We start from the raw sequence: 22,185 nt of genomic DNA on the forward strand, positions 1-22,185 counted from the left end.
AGCTAGTGTGGAAGGGGGTCGGCCAATACGTTCTTATAAATCCCAGCTCTCCCAAACGAGACACAACACTCTCCTGAAAACTTTCAGAGACAGAGCTCAAACTCAAGCCATGGCCGAGAGACGGATTCCCTTCAGCTTTATGCACAGCCCATCCTGGGATCCTTTCCGGGACTGGTACCAGGGCAGTCGGCTCTTCGATCAAACCTTCGGGATGCCACCCTTCTCTGAGGAGATTCCCACTTTCCCGAGCACGCACTGGCCGGGATACATGCGTTCCTTCGGACACCCTGACATGGCCTGTTTAATGCAGAGTCCAGCTCAGATGCCCATGTCTCCCGCTGGGATAGTTCCTCAAAACTACGGGAGGGCCTTTTCCCGACAGCTGAGCTCGGGAATGTCCGAGATAAAGCAGACTCAGGACGCCTGGAAGATCAGCCTGGATGTCAATCACTTCGCCCCCGAGGAGCTGACGGTGAAGACCAAAGATGGAGTGGTGGAGATCAGCGGTGAGCACTTCGCTTTTTAATTACTGTAGTGTCTAAAAGCTACTGTAAAAGCTGATATTTTGCTTTGAGGAAGAAAATTACACTTGATTTCTGTAGTTGTTTTGAAAAGGGAAAAGTTGTGGAAGTCCATTTCTGCCACACAAGAAAAAAATCAAGCTTTGGTGAATCATAATTATGAATTTGGACTTTTTAGACATCATTTTGAATGTTTATTTTATTTATTATGACTTAGTATCTCATAATTGCACCTTTTTAATCTCATAATTAACACTTAGTATCTCAATTTTTTATGTTTTATGTCATAATTATGCATTTGTATCAATAATTGATTTTTAATCTTGTAATTATGACTTGTTCTCAATTATGACTTTTATGTCATAATTGACTAATCTCATTATTATGACTTTGTATCTCATAATTTCGACTTATTGTGTCATAATTATGGCTTTTTATCTCATAATTATGACTTAGTATCTCATAATTTTGACCTTTTATGTCATAATTATGCATTTGTATCCATAATTGATTTTTTCATAATTGATTATGACTTAAAATCTTTTATCTCAATTATGACTTTTTATGTCATGATTGACTTATCTCATAATTATGACTTAGTGTCTCATAATTTAAACTTATTGTGATATAATTATGGCTTTTTATCTCATAATTATGACTTAGTATCTCATATTGACGTTTTATGTCATATTTATGCATTTGTATAATTTATATTTTTCTCATAATAATGACTTAATTTCTAATAATTTAAACTTTTTGTCACAATTATGACTTTTTATGTAGATAAGTTTTTATTCACTTATCTCATAATTATGACTTAGTATCTCATAATTTCAATTTATTGTGTCAATTATGGATTATATCTCAAAATTTTTAATTAGTATCTCATAAAGTCAACTTATTGGGATATAATTACGGCTTTTTATCTCATAATTATGACTTAGTATCTCATAATTTCAACTTTTTTCACAATTATGACTTTTTAAGTCATAATTGACTTTTTACCTCATATTTTTGACTTATTGTGTCATCATTTTGGCTTTTAATCTCAAAATTGTGTCTTAATATCATAATTTTGACTTATTGTGTAATAATTATGGCTTTTATCTCAAAATTATTTGTATTTTTTTCTAATGTGGTGTAAATGGTCTTCCATAAGGAAGAGAGGTGATCGAGTGTGAAGTAAAGGATGGCTGCTGAATAACAGATGTTGCTGGGAGAGTTGTATCTTCTGTAGGGCGGGAGCTGATAAATGAGGCCAGCAAAATTCCTGAGATATTACACAGCCAGAGCACAGAGCGGTTAAAACGGCAGGATAATGTGTGTTAACTGACGTGTGCAAGCGAGTTATTGCTCTTTCACAGCTCATCACGAGACTTTGTGTCATTTAACATTTTGTATGCAAGATCTTTGTTGTTTGGGATGGAAAAGAAATGCATCAGATTTCAGAAGTAAAATGGCTGGTGAATAGGGAGCATTTCATGTGGATCTAGTAGTGTTGGGTCCGAGTCCACCATTGTCGAGTCCGAGTCGAGTCCAAGTCCTTAACAATCGAGTCCGAGTCCAAGTCCGAGTCCAAAGAGGGCCGAGTCGCACTTGAGTCCGAGTCCTTAATGTCACGGAATGGGGAAATACAAAAGGTGCGAGGACTCAAGTGCAGAGAAAATTAATTTATTAATAAAAGAAAGGCTAAACACAAAACAAAACCCATGAGGGGGAAAACACAACTAACAAATATAACAACCGAAAACAGAACATGAACTTACTAGGGAATCAAAGGGAACAGGAAACATAAGACAACGAACCAACACAGACTGCAAACAAGAGGGGACTTATAAAGGGAACAAATCAAGAGGGAACAGGTGGAACAAATTAACCAATGATCAGATAACAAGATGGGAGGGGCTAGACAATAGACACGAGCACATGGCCCAAAATAACAAAACACCCATGTGCAGCACAAGACAGGACAGGCATGTGACATTACCCCCTCCCTACGGAGCGGCTACCAGACGCTCCATCAGACCAGGGCGGGACGGGAGGGACAGACCAGGGCGGGAAGGGAGGGACAGACCAGGGCAGGACGGGAGGGACAGACCAGGGCGGGACGGGAGGGACAGACCAGGGCGGGACGGGAGGGACAGACAAGGGAGGGACGGGAGGGACAGACCAGGGTGGAGACAGTCCACCGGGCGGCCAGGGCGGAGCTGACAGTCCAACGGGCGGCCAGGGCGGAGCAGACAGTCTATCTGGCGGCCAGAACGGAGATGACAGTTTATCGGGCGGCCAGGGCGGAGACTCTCCCTCAGGCGGCCAGGACGGAGCGGGCAGTTCATCGGGCGGCCAGGGTGGAGACTTTCCCTCCGGCGTCCAGGGCAGATCGAGCAGTCCATCTGGCGGCCAGGGCGGAGACTTTCCCTCGGGCGGCCACGGCGGAGACGACCCCTCGGGCGGCCACGGTGGAGACGACCCCTCGGGCGGCCATGGCACTGGAACAGACACCGGCTCAGGAACTGGAACAGACCCCAGCTCAGGAACTGGAACCGACACTACCGGCTCAGGAACTGGAACAGACCCCACCAGCTCAGGAACAGACACCACCGGCTCAGACACCACGGGCTCAGGAACAGACACCACCGGCTCAGGTTCAGGAACAGACACCACGGGCTCAGGTTCAGGAACAGACACCACCGGCTCAGGTTCAGGAACAGACACCACGGGCTCAGGTTCAGGAACAGACACCACCGGCTCAGGTTCAGGAACAGACACTGGCTCAGGTTCAGGAACAGACACTGGCTCCGGCTCAGGAACAGACACCGGCTCCGGCTCAGGAACAGACACCGGCTCCGGCTCAGGAACAGACACCGGCTCCGGCTCAGGAACAGACACCGGCTCCGGCTCAGGAACAGACACCGGCTCCGGCTCAGGAACAGACACCGGCTCAGGAACAGACACCGGCTCAGGAACAGACACCGGCTCCGGCTCAGGAACAGACACCGGCTCCGGCTCAGGAACAGACACCGGCTCCGGCTCAGGAACAGACACCGGCTCCGGCTCAGGAACAGACACCGGCTCCGGCTCAGGAACAGGAACAGACACCACCGGCTTAGGAACAGACACCACCGGCTCAGGAACAGAAACAGACACCACCGGCTCAGGAACAGAAACAGACACCACCGGCTCAGGAACAGACATAGGCACCGGCTCAGGAACTGACACAGGCACCGGCCCAGCAGTCATCTTGTCCGGAGACACAGGCTCGGCAGCGGCCATCTTGTCCGAAGACACTGGCTCGACGACGGCCATCTTGTCCGGAGACACAGGCTCGGCGGCTACCATCTTGCCCTGAAATACAGGCTCGGCAGCGTCCATTCTGTCCGAAAACACAGACTCGGCGGTGACCATCTTGTCCGAAGACACAGGCTCGGCAGACGTGACGTGAACAGTCTCGGCGGCAGCCATCTTGTCCCAAGACACAGGCTCGGCAGGCGTGACATGAACAGGCTCAGCTGTGGCCATCTTGACGGAAGACACAGGCTCGGCAGACGTGACGTGAACATTCCTGGGAATATCTAGGATCTTGACTAGCGTCGAAAAATAATCCAACAACGTTTCAGCAGGCGTCTTGTCAGGGGACACAGGCTCTGCGGCGGCCATCTTGTCCGGTGACACAGGCTCGGCAAACGTGACGTGAACAGGCTCTGGCTGGGCAGATGTGACGTGAACAGTCTCTGGCTGGGCAGACGTGACGTGAACAGTCTCTGGCTGGACGTGAACAGTCTCTGGCTGTGCAGACGTGACATGAACAGTCTCTGGCTGGGCAGACGTGACGTGAACAGTTACGGAGGGAGCCTTTCTCCTCCTCCTGTGTTTTGGAGCTACCGGACTCTGGATCACCGGCACTGGGACCACCGGCACTGGGACCACCGGCACTGGGACCACCGGCACTGGGACCACCGGAACAGACACGGAGGAGGTCTTCCTTCTCCTCCTCTGTCTCCGATGGCAATGTGCAGGTTCTGAGCTGGGCGGAATCAGCGGCGAATGGGGCTCTGGGCTGAACGGAACCAGTGGCGAATGGGACCCTGGGCTGGACATCACCAACCCAGGGTCGAAGAGGGGCCAGAGTGGAGAGTGGTGTCGGGACTCCTCTCGACCACCTCCTCTACTGCGGCCTCCACGGGTCCCGCGAAATATGACCAACCGGGTTCCCAAAAAAGACTGTCCTCTCTCCCGCTCGGTGGCTGGGGAAGAGACACTGTCGGACATGCTGCTGGATGAGTGAGCTCTTCTGCTGAGTCCTCAATGGGTTGGTTCGTTCTGTCACGGAATGGGGAAATACAAAAGGTGCGAGGACTCAAGTGCAGAGAATATGAATTTATTAATAAAAGAAAGGCTAAACACAAAACAAAACCCACGAGGGGGAAAACACAACTAACAAATATAACAACCGAAAACAGAACATGAACTTACTAGGGAATCAAAGGGAACAGGAAACATAAGACAACGAACCAACACAGACTGCAAACAAGAGGGGACTTATAAAGGGAACAAATCAAGAGGGAACAGGTGGAACAAATTAACCAATGATCAGATAACAAGATGGGAGGGGCTAGACAATAGACACGAGCACATGGCCCAAAATAACAAAACACCCATGTGCAGCACAAGACAGGACAGGCATGTGACACTTAACAGCCGAGTCCGAGTCGAGTCCGGCCGAGTCCACAAATATTTAAATGGTTTTAAATTGACCTTTCACAAAGACCCGGCCCTCTTACTGTCACTACGTCTGACAAGCCATTACGCTCTTACTCCACATGTTCTCACACAGTGAAATATATATTGCGGAGCAAAGAGGACACTGACAATGCGCGAACAGACAAGACAAGGCTTCTTCTGTTATGAAAAAGTCTCAGCTTTCAAATTTGGTAATTTTTATGAAATTAAAACAATACACACCGTTTTGTGGTGCTTTAATATAGGCCTCAACTCAAGCAGCACATGAACTGATAATATCTTCTAGTTATAGCACGAATTAAACATGAATGAACATCAGAACTGCAAAAAGAATTCAATACACACCATTTTTCAAGTTCAAGTCCAATGACTTTAATCTACTATCTGGTTTGGTTTGTTTGTCGGACAAAAATGGCAGGTATCTGCATTATGATTGGTCAGATCGCATGTCAATCAAATTCCAGTGAAAGGTCTCAACACTGAGCTCTTAAATTAATATGTTAAACCTTACAAAATGATTCCAATGTATAGTTACAGTCATACGTTTACCTATCGTACATCTTTCAGATTCTGCAAGGTAATGCCCAAGAATATAACACGATGCATTAAGAGCCAGGAGTAAACTTTTGAGCAAGATGACGATTTTTACATTTTTATTTATTTTGATTATCTTATTTTGTTTTACATGCCAATATCTTATTTAGCCTCTAAATGGCAGGACTAAATTAATTAATTAATTTTTAAATAAAATAAGAGCAATTTACACCAATGATCCAGTTCAAAAATGTACACCCCCTGGCTCCTAATGGTTGCTTCCTTCTTGAGCATCACTAAATGTTTGCAGGGTTTGTAATAGTTGTGTATGAGTCCATCAGTTGTCTTCAGTGTGACCAGATGGATCTCACAATCATAGTCACTGCTAGTAAGGAGTCAAATATGCAGAAGATGCTGGAAAAGCAAAGAATGTGCAGGAGCTGGAGGATTTTTCCTCATGAACAACCATAAAAAAATAAATAAAAAAAAAACAAACAAAAAAAAACTTGTGGATCATTCAGGTAATGAAACACAATATTAAAATCAAGCTTATGTAATTTGTCTTGTATTTTGTGTTTGTATTTTTTCTTGTGGACTAGGCTATTAAACATCCATTATGTGAAAAAGATTTTTCAGGGCAGTAATAAATAGAAACAATGTTTTTATGATCATCCTCATTAGAAAATAAATAAATATTACATTTTGGAGATTCTGCAAGGTGTATGTAGCCTAAACTTATGACTAAAGTGTAGGCTAAATCAATGTAACAAAAATCATAACATTATTAGACGCCAAAATGTTGCTTTGGTTATCGCGTTCTCATGTTGCTATGGTTACTGTGTCAATCATCGCAATTTCATGACTCACAGGACTAAAATTCTGCGGATTCTCTCCCACATTTAAATGCAGTTATCACTGTTTTTAATTTACAGTGTGAACGTAACCACTGGTCCTCTACAAGCATGAAAAAATATATTATTTAGATTGTCAATAGTGCTCACTTTAAGCCATCACTTACTTACCGCGTTCTGCACTCTCACTGAAACTCTCGTCATAAACACTGAAGTTGTCCCCACTGCACAGCGAATCTCTTATTTATATCGCGTCAAGACTTTGTTGTTTATGAAGAGATTTGCGAAAGGATAAAACTCGCGCTGATTCTGAACATACGCTTTGAGCGACTTCTCCGCATGGTGACTCAAAACGCCTCTGATTGGCCACTGTGTTCATGCGCTTAATATACATATCTCTGTGATTGGTTACAATGCTCAACACTGACACAACACAATGTAAGCAGTTTCGTTTCGTTTCGTTTTTGAATAATATTGTGTCCTCCAGTGCCCGGACTCGACTGTACTCGGCAAATTTTCCGAGTCTAAAATGTCCGAGTCCGTGTCAAGTCCGAGTACAAATTCATCCGAGTGCGTGACAAGTCCGAGTTCATTAAAAATTGGACTCGAGTCCGAGTCCGAGTTCGAGTACCCCAACTCTAGGATCTAGTGAAGTAATACACACTGGACTCTTTTAATGTTGCTGTTTGAGCATAAACAACATCTGCAAAGTTACAACGCTCAAAGTTCAAAGCAAAGGGAGATATTTTATTTTAAAGAAATGGCTTTTTAAGGACTACAACAAACGGCTGGTAGAGACTACACCACATTCCTCCCGGGTTAGTGACATCACCAACCCTAAAATTTACATAAATCCCGCCCCCTGAACACGAGTTATAGATTATCAAGACAGAATATGCTAATCAATGACTAGAAGATAACTACACATCAGTTTCATAAATTCATCAACTAACCATTCAGAAATGTCCTGTTGCTTCTACATGTTGTCACTTCTTCTTGAGTCTCTCCATCATTGTCTGACTCCGGTTTGAACATAAAAGGCTAAAAGTTGTTGCAATGTTCAGTGCATGTGTGTGTGAGGTAAAAGGACACAAGCTGTTGAAGCTCCGCCCCCTGTGCCGGGAGCAGCAGCTCATTTGCATTTAAAGGAACAGACACAAAACTGTGCGTTTTTGCTCACCTTCAAAAAGTGACAATTTTAACATGCTATATAAAAATATCTGTGGGGTATTTTGAGCTAAAACTTCACACACACACTCTGGGGACATCAGAGACCTATTATACATCTGGTGAAAAGGGCATTATACCACCCCTTTAAATGACTCTCATATCACATCCATCTCTGTGTTGGTCTCTATCAGATGATAAGGTCATCTGAGGTTTCAGACATGTTGTCTACACAAACACAGCCGGGGCTGGGTTACAGAGTTTGAGCTTTGAGGAACACTGAAAGGACAGCGAGGTCAAATGAACCATGTTGTGTTGCACACGTGATTTAGAACAGAGGAAACATGAGTGTGAAGCTCAGTCAATGTGCGGTTAAACACTCTTTACTGTCACAAAGAAGTGTGTGATGTGTCTGTGACATTAACTCACATCAATGTGAACGGTGATTGATAATGCAGAACAATCCTAGGGCTAATGAGATCTTGGTAACACTTTACAATACGGTTCATTAATTAACATTAACTAAGAATGAACAATACTTCTACAGCATTTAATAATCTTAGTTAATAATATTAACTAAGATTATTAAATGCTGTAGAAGTATTAATATTAATTTCAACATTTACTAATACATTATTAAAATCAAAGGTTGTATTTGTTAACATTAGTTAACGCACTGTGAACTAACATGAACAAACAACGAACAGCTGGATATTTTTAACAAACATTATCAAAGATTAATAAATACTGTGACAAATGTATTGCTCATTGTTAGTTCATGTTAGTTAATACATTACCTAATATTAACTAACGAAACCAGTTACACTTTACTTTAAGGTGTCATTGTTACAGTGTAATTATATATTTAAGTACTGTTAAAAATTACCTGTAAATTTTACAGTAAAATACTGGCAGCAGGGTTGCCAGCCAATTACTGTATTTTTTACAGTAGCGTTTCTGTAATTTAATTTACAGAATTTTACTGTATTCTCTGATTACAGTAAAATTCTGTAAATTAAATTACAGAAACGCTACTGTAAAAAATACAGTAATTGGCTGGCAACCCTGCTGCCAGTATTTTACTGTAAAATTTACAGGTAATTTTTAACAGTCTGTAAAATGGAGTATACAATATATTTTCCTGATTTTTGAGTATTAATGACTGGCAGCTGAATTTTAAATGTAAATTATTTATCAACTACATAAGCTTTAAACAATTGTTTTTAAATACATAAAGTGTTATATAATGCACAACTTAATTCCCCTATTACTTCACAAAACAAAAAAAAAATAATTCAACATACTTATCTTGAAAAACAGGTAAAAATTTATAACTTTAAAATCTGCATGAAAAAAAGTCATAAACAGTGTATTTTGTATTATTTTGATTTCATTTTTATTTACAAAATTGTATTTTTTTTTTTAAATGGACATGAAATTAAATATTTTTAAATTACTTGAAACAAATTAGCCGTCATGGCCCTTCACACAAAGAAGAAATACGCAAACAACATACATTTAAAACCACAAGTTGACCGACATGATCATAATAATAAAACAAAAAGAGACGGGTGAATTCTCACCACTTCATTACCAGACAAACATGACCAAACAACAAGGCCCCAAGTCAGTCCAACAAACTTCTGATCAAAAATGGAGAACAATTCAGCTCCAGAATGCTGTTCCATCACAGGATGCAAAGAGTGGCTAGAAACATTGAAAAGAAAAAAGAGGACAATATATATTAGATATATTACAAAACATAATGATACAGTCAAAGACAGATACAGGGATGACAGATACAGTTAAGCCCCTTTCACACAGAGATTCCGGAAATTTGATCCAGGTTCATTTGATTTGGTTCATTCACACTGCCAGTGATTTTCCGGAATCAGAGAGTGCATTCACACACAACACGTAAAGACACGTGACATCGATGTGACTTGTAATGTCTCAGCAGCGTCTTAAGTTTGCTTATGAGCTGCGATCTCTCTCTCTCTCAAGAAACCACGCTTGTGCATTTTTTTCTCTGATTCAATCATAAACTTGCGCATTACGTACCGTTTCACAGCTGGCGAACAATCCCGGCTTCAGCGTCATCACTACAACACGGCATTATTACGGCTTTTGTTCACATAGCGCACGTTCTGGGACTGAACACGGCAATGTTACTAGGTCCCCAACCCGGCATCGATCCCGGCATCAGTCCCAGGTCGTGTTTGCGTTCACACAGAAGGCATTCTGGCAATTTCCCGGGAACATCGCGCTGTGTGAAAAGGGCTTTAGAGACAGATAGAGAATATTAAAAGGTTACAATTAAAGGGAAAATAGATCTGTGTGTGTGTGTACTACTTACATTTCAGAAATTCCACTGTTAATCCATCACTTTGCTGGGCAGAGTGGCAACATGTGGGTTCACTGCAACCTGTTTCTTCTGTACCATTTGCCCTGTTGTTTTAGATGGCAAATTTTCTCTTGATTTCTTTGTTCCTCTTTCCGGATTAATACATACAAAGCGCCTAAAGGGTCAGGAAACAGACAATATGTAATTAAGATTGGTTTTAAGTTTTTGAGGCTTGTAATCATGTTTTTAAAATTGGACCATATATTAGAGCAGTGTTTCTCAACTCCAGTCATGAGGACCTCCCAGGAAGGAGGTTTTATATGTCCACTAATTAAAACACCTGATTTAACTCATTAGCTTGCTAGTGTTAAAGATGGAGACATCTAAATCATTCGCCCTAAAAATTCTCTCTTCTCGAGTTGAGAAACATTGTGTTAAAGGGATAGTTCGGCCAAAATTGATATTAAACCCATGATTTACTCACCCTCAAGCCGTTCGAGATGCATATGTCAATAATTTTTCAGACTAACACATTTTCAGTTATTTTAGAAAATGTCTTAGATCTTTCAGTGGTTATAATGTCAAGTTATGGGATCCACCTCCTTCAAGTCCCAAAAATGTGCATGCATCCTTCACAAAAGTAACCCATCCGGCTCCAGGGGGATAAACGAAGGCCTTCTGAGGGTAATCCGTGCGGTTTTGTCGTAAAAATATACATATTTAAAACTTTATAAATGAAAATAACTGGCTTGAAGGAGTGGACCCCATAACTTCACATTATAACCACTGAAAGATCTAAGACATTTTCTAAAATAACTGAAAATGTGTTTGTCTGAAAAATGATTGACATATGCATCTCTATGCATTTTTCGTTTTTTTACATTTAAACTATAATTTAGTATTCAGAGTGCAGGAACTCTTTCTTTTAAATAAAGTTAAAAACGGCATTACAAACAAACAATAAGCAAATTTCACACACAGAGTAGGTTACAGCTAAAAAAACACATTTCGTACTGAAATGTAAGCCAACTACGGATTTTTACACCGGCATATTAAACGTGCAACAAACCTGGTAACTTATTACAGCATCATTTATAATTTAACGTATATGACACGCATCTGACGCAAGGCTTTAGCAACGGCGTTTTCATTTCGGCGCCCATTTTAACAGATGGCTTGATTTTGATTTGATTTACACCATAAAATAATCACGACGAAGTGTGCTAATCAACACGAAGCTCGTGTGAATACCGACAGTTGTCATTAAAGCATGTAATTCTTAACACAGGAGCCCATAGATTTTCTGCCCATAGCCGCTGTAGCGCCGGGGTGAGGTGTGTAAAATACTACCGCGTCCGCGCTGCTGAAGCCCGGCGCAAGTCTCCTTCGCGCCCCGCGGTCGGAGGATGTGTGATCCGGGGTTACCAATATGGACCGCGAATATAACATTACCTTCATATTCTACGAGTTACCAAACATTGAAAATAAGAAACTGAAATAATAAGTCACTTACCACAGAGTTGTGAAGCACTCCTCTTGCGCTACCCGAAAGTCGACGACACGACCGTTGAAGATCACAAATGCCTCAGAAGATTTGAAATTTACAGCAATATTCTGTATTTTGAATTAAACCGCCTAGCGACCCCAGAATGCATTGCAGTTTACAGCAATATGCTGTATTATTAGAAAACAGCCAGCTGCTGTAAAATAATGCTGTAATTTTTACAGCAATTCATTACAGTATACTGAGTAATATTAAGCAACTACATGTACTTACTATAGGGTTAGGGTTTGGTTGAGGGTTAGTTGCATCTAATTATGCATAATTTACTGTTATTACTATGGTAAGTACATGTAAAATATGTAACAAGGACACTGTAATATAAAGTGCTACCATGAAACGTTATTGTAAAGTGTTACCGAGATCTTATAAATAAGTGGTTTCATTTAAAAATAGAGATAAATACAGAGTGGATAGCACATCATTTGATCAAATGAGATTTTAATGAGAAATATTGTTGCAGATATTGGTATTTTTAGATCTTGTCATTTTGAGTCTCCATTTGCTCTCCTTTTAATCTGAGAGAAATAATCTCACTTGTGTGTCTTCTTTTCTCTGTGTCCGTTCGTGTCTGATCTTCAGGCAAACATGAGGAGAGGAAGGATGAGCACGGCTTCGTGTCCAGATGTTTCACCAGGAAATACACGTAAGTCCTGAGATGCTGATGAAGCACACTTGATCATTTAGACTTTTTGTTATAATTACGCATTTTTTATTCATAAATAATTTTTTATCTCATAATTATAACTTAATATCTCATTTCAACTTTGTCACAGTTATGACATTTTTATGTTATAATTTACTTCAATCTCATATTAATGACTTATTATTTCATAATTTCGACTTATTGTGTCATAATTATGGCTTATTATCTCATAATTATGACTTAGTATCTCATATTGACATTTTGTCATTTATGCATTTGTATAATTGATATTTTATCTCGCAATTATGACTTAATTTCTTATAATTTCAACTTTTTGTCACAATTATGACTTTTATGTTATAATTGACTTATCTCATAATTATGACTCAGTATCTAATAATTTTAGCTTATTGTGATATAATTATGGCTTTATATCTCAAAATTATGACTTAGTATCTCATAATTTTCTGATGCGGATGAAGCACACTTGATAGGTAGGATCAAGATGCACTATCCAGGGTGGGACCAACAGCTTTTGACAATGATTAATGCATCACATTGCATAATATTTCACATCATCATCATTATGATCCTGTTTTGAGAGGAAGGTGTGGTGACACGAGTGTGTTGTGTTACAGTCTGCCCCCTGGTGTGGACTCTGAGAAGATCACCTCCAGTCTGTCTCCTGAGGGCGTCCTGTCCATCGAAGCTCCTCTGCCCAAACCTGCAATCCAGGGCACAGAAATCAACATCCCTGTGAATACCGGCAGCAGCGCAGCGACCGTCAGCACGACAAAGAAACCCTGAGCACTGCAGCAAACACACACACACACACACACACACACACACACACACACACACACACACTGTCTGGTTCGCTATCTTTGTGGAGACTCTCCATAGACATGATGGTTTTTATACTGTCCAAACTGTATATTCTGTCCACTTCCAGTAACCCTACCCTAAACCTTCCCATCACACACACACACACACACACACGCACACACACACGCACACACACTAACCCGACCCCTAAACCTACCCATCACACAAAACTTTATGCATTTTTACATTTTCAAAAAAACTCATTCTGTATGATTTACAAGCTACAAGCTGTTTTCATGACAATTAACCATTTTACCCCAAATTCTTATTGTAATGAAAAATATTTAATAATAAACACTGAAAAATATTTATTATTTACATTTACACACAGTATTTATATTGGTAGTATTTGTTGCAGTGAATTTAATCATATGCATTTAAAAAAAAAATATTGTCCAGACTAGAGGAACCAATTTTTATAATGAGAATGAGATTTTTTTTTTTTGCACTACAATAATGTGAGAATTTAAAATAATGTCACAATTCAAATGACCCTAAAATATGATTGTTCTTTATGCAAGATTTTTTATTTTTTTTTATTTTTATTTATGGACATTTCTTCAGGAGCTTCACATAAATGCTGGTTTTGCTACATGTTTAACACCTTTTCTGAACCACTAGTAAACATACACAGTCAGGCACAATAAAAATAATGTTTGTTTTCATAATCGTATTCATTGTTTTCATCTGCTTCTGTCACATGCATGGCCGTAGCCAGCTATGAGGTCACCGAGGTCCGGACCTCGGTCATTTTTTTATATTCAAAAATAAAATTTCAAGCTCTCTGAATGATTAATTAGCCGTTTAAGCTACGTCATATGTGTGTTTGCAATTCATGTCGCTGAGAGAAGGAACAGTGAACGGGGCTTGAGAGCGCGTTGTGAGCTTACAGTCTATGGTTGTGAGTGAGGGCGCGGGTGCAGCCTCTGTGTTGCCAGATCCACCTATTATACGTCTTTTGGACTCGTTTTTCCCATTTATTGTGACACTTTAGGACGTTAATAAAGTGGAAAGTTGAATGTTAGGGCTAGTGATATATTAATTTTCTTTTCCAAAACACAAGCTTTGAACTTTTTTCTCATTATTATTATTTTTTTGTTTTTTTTTTAATGTTTTTCGTGGCATTAATAAAAAGAAGAAGCTTAGACAAACTGTAATTGCTGACAGGAAGATACCAAATTCGGTAAGACAAACGCAATGATCATGATTATCTGTAAGAAATGTAGGCTACAACACTATCAAAAACAATAGCATAATACAGATCTGTATCATTATTCTAACGTTATTTGTAACTTGTTACGAAATAAAAAGTCTCTCACCTAAAAAAAACGTACTTTCCTGTCCCGTCAGTCTCGTTGCGCGTCCTCTTCAATTACACGCGCAAATGCGGCAGAGCGCTTTATGTCACTTTATTATAAATAAAGCGCAAAAGAAACTACAAGCATGATGCAACAACATCGTAGTTGATGTCAATTTGTAAGTCATGAAATTACCAAAAAGTGCCAATAAATTCCGCAACTTACTTCATGTTTGGAATGATTTACATGCAGGTTTATGTTCATTCAATTTTCATTCTATTCATCAGGATCAGTGGTCATGTTCATTAACAGCTCATGTTAGTATTGTGTATTTACCATGGTTACTGTTGTTTCCTTAACCCAAAAATGCCACTTATTTTCACTGTGTTTTTGCACTATATTTCTAAATGATTGTGGTCTGACATACCAACTTATTTGTATTTACAAAAACTATTTTGGAACTGCTATTTAATAGCCTTATACTTTATTCATCATCAGTAGGCCTATGTGTCATATTCTTATACAGTATATATATATATACATATAATATATATATATATATATATATATATATATATATATATATATCACTAATTGTTTGGCATACTAAAACACCAGTGATAATGTAATGTAGACAAACTCTATATCATAACTAAAAAATAAGTTTGAGCCCCCTTTAATGTCCAGGTACAAGTCAATGTTTTTTCTTTTTGCACAGTTCATGGGTTGAAGCCCGTTGAAGCTCTTAATTTTGAGCTCTCAAAGAGCACCAGATTGATGCATTTAGCCTTAAAATGTACAAAATTTTCTTACGGGGGAGCATGCCCCCGAACCCCCCTAGAGGGACAGAGGTCCACCCATCATAGTTTTACAAAATCCTATGGGAAAGAACGATCATTTATGAAATTTACTCCAGCATAGTACAACAAAGTTCCTTTTAAGTCAGTAAACTAAAACTGTTAATGCAAAATTCAAATATCCTTCGACAAACTATACATTTGGCCTGCCTAAGGGGGGCCTACAACACATTGTGCCCAGGGGCCTCCGAATTCTTAATCCGGCCCTGCACCTCACCCCGGACCTCACTAATTTTCAAACCCTGGTTACGGCCATGGTCACATGGTCCATGTTAGCTATTATTAGTAATGTTAACCAGTAGTCAAATACTGTAGCGGTTTAGCGATAAACTACTGTTGTGGGCATCATTGCATCCTTTTTAAAACCAATCTGACTCCATATTAAACTTTTAACTGCCACATCAATTACTGATCCCTTTGGGTTTCTGAGGCATTAGCCTACATTATGTTCTTCAATAAAGGCTTTCCCATCATGAGCTATTCTAATGGTAGAATTGGGAATAAACAACTTCAAGGCAAGGCAAATGATTATCTGGCATTTGTCTGTTATCTCATTATGACTGAGACCACACAATCATTTATTAAAGTAATAAGCCCCGCGAAGCCGTGATTTACAGTGGATTTAGAACAGGGGCGTTGTTAGACGTGGAACGGAATGCCTAAAACCACATTCTAAATTCACTGTAAAACACGGCTTCAGGGGACTTATTGCTTTTATAAAACGGTTACTCCATAAAATATTCATTTTAATATTTATTTTATTCATAAAATAAACACCAGAAACAAAAAATATAACGTTATTATAACACATGTATTCCTCCGCCAAGCAATATAGTTCCAAAGAGGTTGCCAAGCAACACATGCAGCAACAAAGAATCACAAACGGCAGTTGCGCAGTAATACTAATGTAATGCGGTCACACATGTATGTTTGTAGAGTAATTTACAACGGCTTCGAACGCGGCTCAACCAATCAGAATCAAGGACCGGAACTATCCGTTTTATAAATATATTTTGAATAATTTGACAATCCTCTCAGCTGAAAATCGGATATCCGACTGGACTTATATATGACAGAAGTGAGATGCTTGTTCATGACTGTCTCTCTCACACTACAGGAAACAATTTTGCAGAATATTTCATGAATCAAACATAAGATCATTACGGTTATTGACTGTAACTGTAAGAGGTGCCTTAAAATAACAGAGAAGAGATAAAAACGGGTAGAAACCACCTAAATAAGTAATAGAAATTGTTTGAAATGTTTTATGCATAATGTATTTCATAGTGTAGTCATGCATATAAGCTTCATCTTCTGAAATAGCATCTGTATGCAATGCATGTTTCATGATCACTGCACACAGTTTACATCAGTAGAAAAATATTTCAAAACTATCATGCAGTTCTGTGGTACACAAACTACATGATTTTTTTATCATTATTATTATTATTTTTTAACCCTGTACAGTGATTTAGGAAATGGCCGTGTAGTATGATTATAGAAATGATGAACTGTAATGATTCAAAGGGATTGTCTTATAGTGAAGAGAATCTTATCCAGCCTAAATAAGTATGCACAATGTTTGTGTATCTATATGAATTTTAGGCTCTAGTCTAGATTAATTTAAGTTTGTTAAAATGCACAATCACAAACTGCCTTGTAACCAATCAGGTCACGAGGGGGCGGGCTTTTACATATCATTATTATGCTCTGAAGCAAGGGAGTTTCAAGAGAAGCCATGTTATCCCAGTATATTTTTCTGTTGATATGAAAAATTGGGTACGTTTAGCAATACACCAGGTGATATTTGTATATGATGGATATTCCGATGTTATGATGAACTATATGCCTTTCTCCACTGACGTTCTAAGTTGTTCAAAGCTTTGTGAGATGGTGAATGGGAACATGGTTTGTGTAACAATAGCAAGACATTATTAGCTGCAAGCAAAAAGCTAATTGTATTAATTACCGTCATGTGTCCGACGTTGCAAAGAGCAATACATAAAGCCTGTATGAGTGAGTGGAGGTGGGGCTCATTTGCATATTCATAGAACCGCGCATACTAAATAAAGCAAGGGTGTAGAGTTACATTTAATCTATTTTAAGGCATGAATAAAAGAAATTCACAGAGAAAAAAAATTTGGTTATCAAAGATGAGTTTATAGGGATAACATGATTGACTACAGCGAGACTTTAAGAAACCAGTTTGCAAACAGTCATTATTACTGCAATTCCATTTGGTGATGTTAGCAGAGCAATAAATTATACCATTAAAGGATTAACATGATGGAAAGTGCTGCCAGATCAGGGCTGCGTTTCCCAAAAGCTAAGTTGATCATAGAATAATTGCCACCAATGTTCTCTACGATCAACTTAGGCCCACAATGCTTTTGGGAAACGCAGCCCAGATCAGTGAAAATCAGTCCATACAGCCAGTTCCTCTGTCACTGTACTTCTTAAAAGCTTGAATAAATGATTTATCCCTTTCCATATGGCCTCTTTCGTCTTTGCATCCATCCATTCCTTATTTTACCATCTGTCTAATTCTGAGCCAGAGAACAGTCCAGTCTTCTCCATGAGCCGAGGGTTTGATCGGAGCAAACACAGATGCGTGCGCATGCACACTGTCAGAAGTAGGCCAGCTCTCATAAGACTCCATCTCACTAAATCTCTCATTTCAATAACTTTGATATGACTGCCAAAATGTTATAAAAGCAACATGGGGTGCAATTTATCTATTATATTAAATACAGAGAGCGCACGCTGTGAATTTGCCAAAGAGCAACGTGAAAATAAAATGAAAAAGAAGTGAATGAAAGAACTGATTATAAATTCTAACCCTTGTGGATTAATAACTGGCAGTTCTTCAGCATGTACCTTCAGTGAGGAATCATGGTGGATTATTTTTTTGGCGGATTGATTACCATTGTATAACCTCAGTTTTACTACAAATACCATGATTAACTATAGTTAGTGTAGCAAAACCATGGTTAATTTGTGGTTACCAGAGTCTAACTACAATAACAGGTTAATTTTCGTAAGGTAAGCAATATTTCATCATGTAACATCAATAAGGTCAGAACATGTTCAACTTCAGTTGGAACTTTCAATTGCATTTTGGGAATCCTACAGCATAGGTTTTTATTAGTTTATATAAGAATGGTTTAAAGAGGAACCTAATGCCATCACACATTAGTTATGTCAATTTATATAAACACAGAACCCTAACTATTTTTTATTTCATCTACAACAAACCACAAATCTTTATACATTTATACTCTACATCGCCAATTCATTTCCACTAAAAAAATTGTGTAGATCCTCTTCATAGTCGATACGTTATAAAATCATGGCAACCGCATAGCAAGCAACTATGATCCTATTGGATGACGCGTTTCCTCTGCGCCATTTTCATTGGTGCCTCGAAATTCGAAAAAGAAAACTTCAGTCGTCTCAGAGCAGTAAGTACGAATATTTCTCAGAATTATTGAATTTCATATTCTTGCAGTATGTCATTGGGGATATAGCACTCTGAAAACGATGGTAAAGGTATAAATGTCATCAGTGTTCGTCAGGTGTGATTTATTGTCGTTTAACGAGCGTTCGTGGCAAACCTTTTAACGCGAATGTTTTCTCTTAGACATCCATTGTTTTCAATGTTTTCTTCAGTGTTGTCTTCAATGGCACTCCTAGACAGTCCCTCCTTAAAATTCAGATGAGAAATAAGTCGACAGGACAAAACAAATATTACGAATTATCAAAAGAAATACTGTGCAAAGCACAACAATCTCCTACAGCGACACCAGTGGATAAACATCGCTGTGTTTTTATTTAGAATAAAGGTAATTCTCTTAAAATTCTGAAGATAGGCTATAGCCTATTCAAATGTTTATTTTAGTGATTCACAAAATCTGAACATTACACTAACAAAACGGTCTTTTTCTGACAAAACGTTCTTTGCTTCAGTCTATTTAAAAAATGCAGTAAAATAAAAGTAGCCTATGAAGTAGGCCTATGTTCATCAAAATATGTTAATCACAAAAAAATATATTTTTAAATGTATCTTTCAGCATTTTAATATAGTTTTCCAGACCTACGTGAAGTCAAATGAATGACGATTAAACCTAGGCTACTGATATGTCAATTAAAAAAAAAAAAAAAAAATACAACATTAAAACGAATTGGCTGAATCAATTAATAAATGACTTACTCTTCATTCCTTCATAAAGCTTCGTTTCTGAATGATTCATTTGAATGACTGACTGACTCACTCACTCATAAAGACAGTCGCCATCTACTGGCGTAAGGGTATAATAACAATAAACTGTTTAGCATAGTACTTAAAAAAATAAAATAAATAATGTTTGTTACAAAAAAAATTTGTTTGTCTGAAAAATAACTATACACGACATCTCTCGCTGGGTCTGCACCGGTGCGATTGCATTCGACATCAAATAATCATTGCCATTTAGAAGAGGATTGAGAATAAAACATTCAGCCCAAATTATTACGGATCAAAAATATAATATTTGTCTATTATACGGTACCCCCCTGTCAGAAACTAATGAGTGAATCGGACTAAATCAAAGGAAATATATAAGAATATATAATTGTTGCATAAAGAAAAGGAAGCCTTATTAGTTGATCATTAGTAAATAATGAAAAGCCTTTTTCTTGAATAAACCATGCATTTCACAAGTGCAGTGTCAATGCAAAAAGGGAATGATTGGTTTTCCAGACCGTATTACAGTAAGTGAATAATGCTGTTCTGGTAAGGTTTGTCAGACTCACTGCCCTTGCATCTTGTGTTTGTAATCATTGATTTCCCATTCTCTGTCTTGTCTGACGGTATAATGTTCACACAAGCTCATCTCCCCCGACCAAATCAATATTTGCTGCTTGCGATGTGGGATTGAGCTCAACATGCTTACGTTTGCCCTACTGACTCCTTTCTGCTCTTTGGACTGGAGTAACTCCCTACATAAGCATTTAGGCCTGCATGTTATTTAAGCTTTTGCTTAAAGGAGAACTCCGGTCAATTTTAACATTGAGCTCATTTTTTTGTAAATTTGGAGTGCTGTCAGTACAGAAAACAACGACAAAAATCGGTGTTGCCTACACCGTGTTATCCTCTTTTTAAAATTTGCACCCTGTTGACTTCAATAGGGCAAGTACTAAACCTGCTTTTAGCCTCTTAACATCCTTGATGTGTCATTACAAGTGCACAGCTAATGTGAGTGATTCCTTCAGAGTGAACACGGGTGGATCTGACTGCAGTAGATGTGAAAGATATTAATTAAAATGATGTTAATTCAGCCAGCGCACATACCTGTATTTACATCCTGTTTTCGGTCGAAGGCCACAGTAGTCGATTGTCGAGTTCACACGCATAGGTTTAGTTACCTATGATCACGCGCGTGAACTCGACAATCGATTACTTTGGACTTCAGCCGAAAACAGGATGTAAACACAGGTATGTGCGCTGGCTGAATTAACATCATTTTTATTAATATCTTTCACATCTACTGCAGTCAGATCCACCCGTGTTCACTCTGAAGGAATCACTCACATGACCTGTGCACTTGTAATGACACATCAAGGATGTTAAGAGGCTAAAAGCAGGTTTAGTACTTGCCCCATTGAAGTCAACAGGGTGCAAATTTTAAAAAGAGGATAACACGGTGTAGGCAACACCGATTTTTGTCGTTGTTCTCTGTACTGACAGCACTCCAAATTTACAAAAAAATGAGCTCAATGTTAAAATTGACCGGAGTTCTCCTTTAAACTTAAAGGAATAGGCTAGTTCACTTAAAAATGAAAAATCTGTCATCATTGACTCTCCCTCAAGTTGTTTCAAACCTATATGAGTTTCTTTTTTCTGCTGAACACAAAAGATATTCTGAAGTATGTCGGTAACCAAACAGTTGATGGAGCCCATTGACTTCCATTGTTTTCGGTTTCCCACTATGGAAGTCAGTGGGATCAAACTCCTTCACTGTGTGTTTTGCTGCAGTATCGAGCCATGATGTATTTATTTATGTATTTATGATTTTTATTGATTAACATTCAGTGGCATTTGGCAAGTATTAAAAGCACAAAGAAATTGTTTAATTAGTATTGCATCATCTATGTATCACTGGCCTACCGGTCAAAAGTTTTATACATCATATTTAAAAAAAATATATTTTTTATAAAAAGTATTTTATGCTTGCCAAGGATGCATTTATGAAATTAAAAATACAGTGTAATAAACTGTAATTTATGCCTGTAATCAAAGCTGATTTTTTTTTTAGCATCATTACTTCTTCAGTGCATGATCCTTCAGAAATCATTCTAATATGATGCTCAAGAAACAAAGTTATATTATGTAATATTCATGTGGAAATAATATTTAGGATTCTCTGATGAATAGAATGTTCAAAAGAACAGAAGTGATTTGAAATAGAAAACTTTGTTTTCTTGTAACATGAAAGCCACTATTTAAATGTAATGCCACCTTGCGGATTAAAAATAATTTCTTGTTTATTTTTCGATACTTACCCCAATACTTTTAAATGGTACACGGTTTCCACAAAAAAATTAAGCTGCAATGATGTCAATCAGAAAGCAGCAAATCGGCATATTAGAATGATTTCTAAAGGTGATGGGGAAAATATGAGATGGGAGGAAAAATATATATTTCAAAGCTTTTATGGTCTCTCGCAAATGTGCTATGTTCCCCTGAGACACTTTTTGCTAACTCAGAAAGAATGCAGGACTAGAGAATGCAATTTTCTCTGGG

The 22,185-nt window shown here is 38.7% G+C and overlaps 1 protein-coding gene across 1 annotated transcript; it reads left to right on the forward strand.

Annotated features, from left to right (window-relative positions):
- The first annotated feature begins 10 nt into the window (after positions 1-10).
- hspb1 (heat shock protein, alpha-crystallin-related, 1) lies at positions 11-13,917 on the forward strand. Its single transcript, XM_081366264.1, has 3 exons — positions 11-506; positions 12,301-12,364; positions 13,003-13,917. The coding sequence occupies exons 1-3, from the start codon at positions 110-112 to the stop codon at positions 13,169-13,171; spliced, it is 630 nt and encodes a 209-aa protein (XP_081222390.1). The 5' UTR covers positions 11-109; the 3' UTR covers positions 13,172-13,917.
- The last annotated feature ends 8,268 nt before the right edge of the window (positions 13,918-22,185 follow it).

The sequence above is a fragment of the Scardinius erythrophthalmus genome (assembly GCF_964197995.2).
Source record: "Scardinius erythrophthalmus genome assembly, chromosome: 5".
Classification (NCBI taxonomy): Eukaryota; Metazoa; Chordata; class Actinopteri; order Cypriniformes; family Leuciscidae; genus Scardinius; species Scardinius erythrophthalmus.

Bases quoted from the DNA above. Each gene is read 5' to 3' on its own strand.
- hspb1 (XM_081366264.1), top strand. From the start codon at position 110: ATGGCCGAGAGACGGATTCCCTTCAGCTTTATGCACAGCCCATCCTGG. The intron at 507-12,300 runs GTGAGCACTTCG...TCTGATCTTCAG, and splicing joins TGGAGTGGTGGAGATCAGCG to GCAAACATGAGGAGAGGAAG. The intron at 12,365-13,002 runs GTAAGTCCTGAG...GTTGTGTTACAG, and splicing joins TGTTTCACCAGGAAATACAC to TCTGCCCCCTGGTGTGGACT.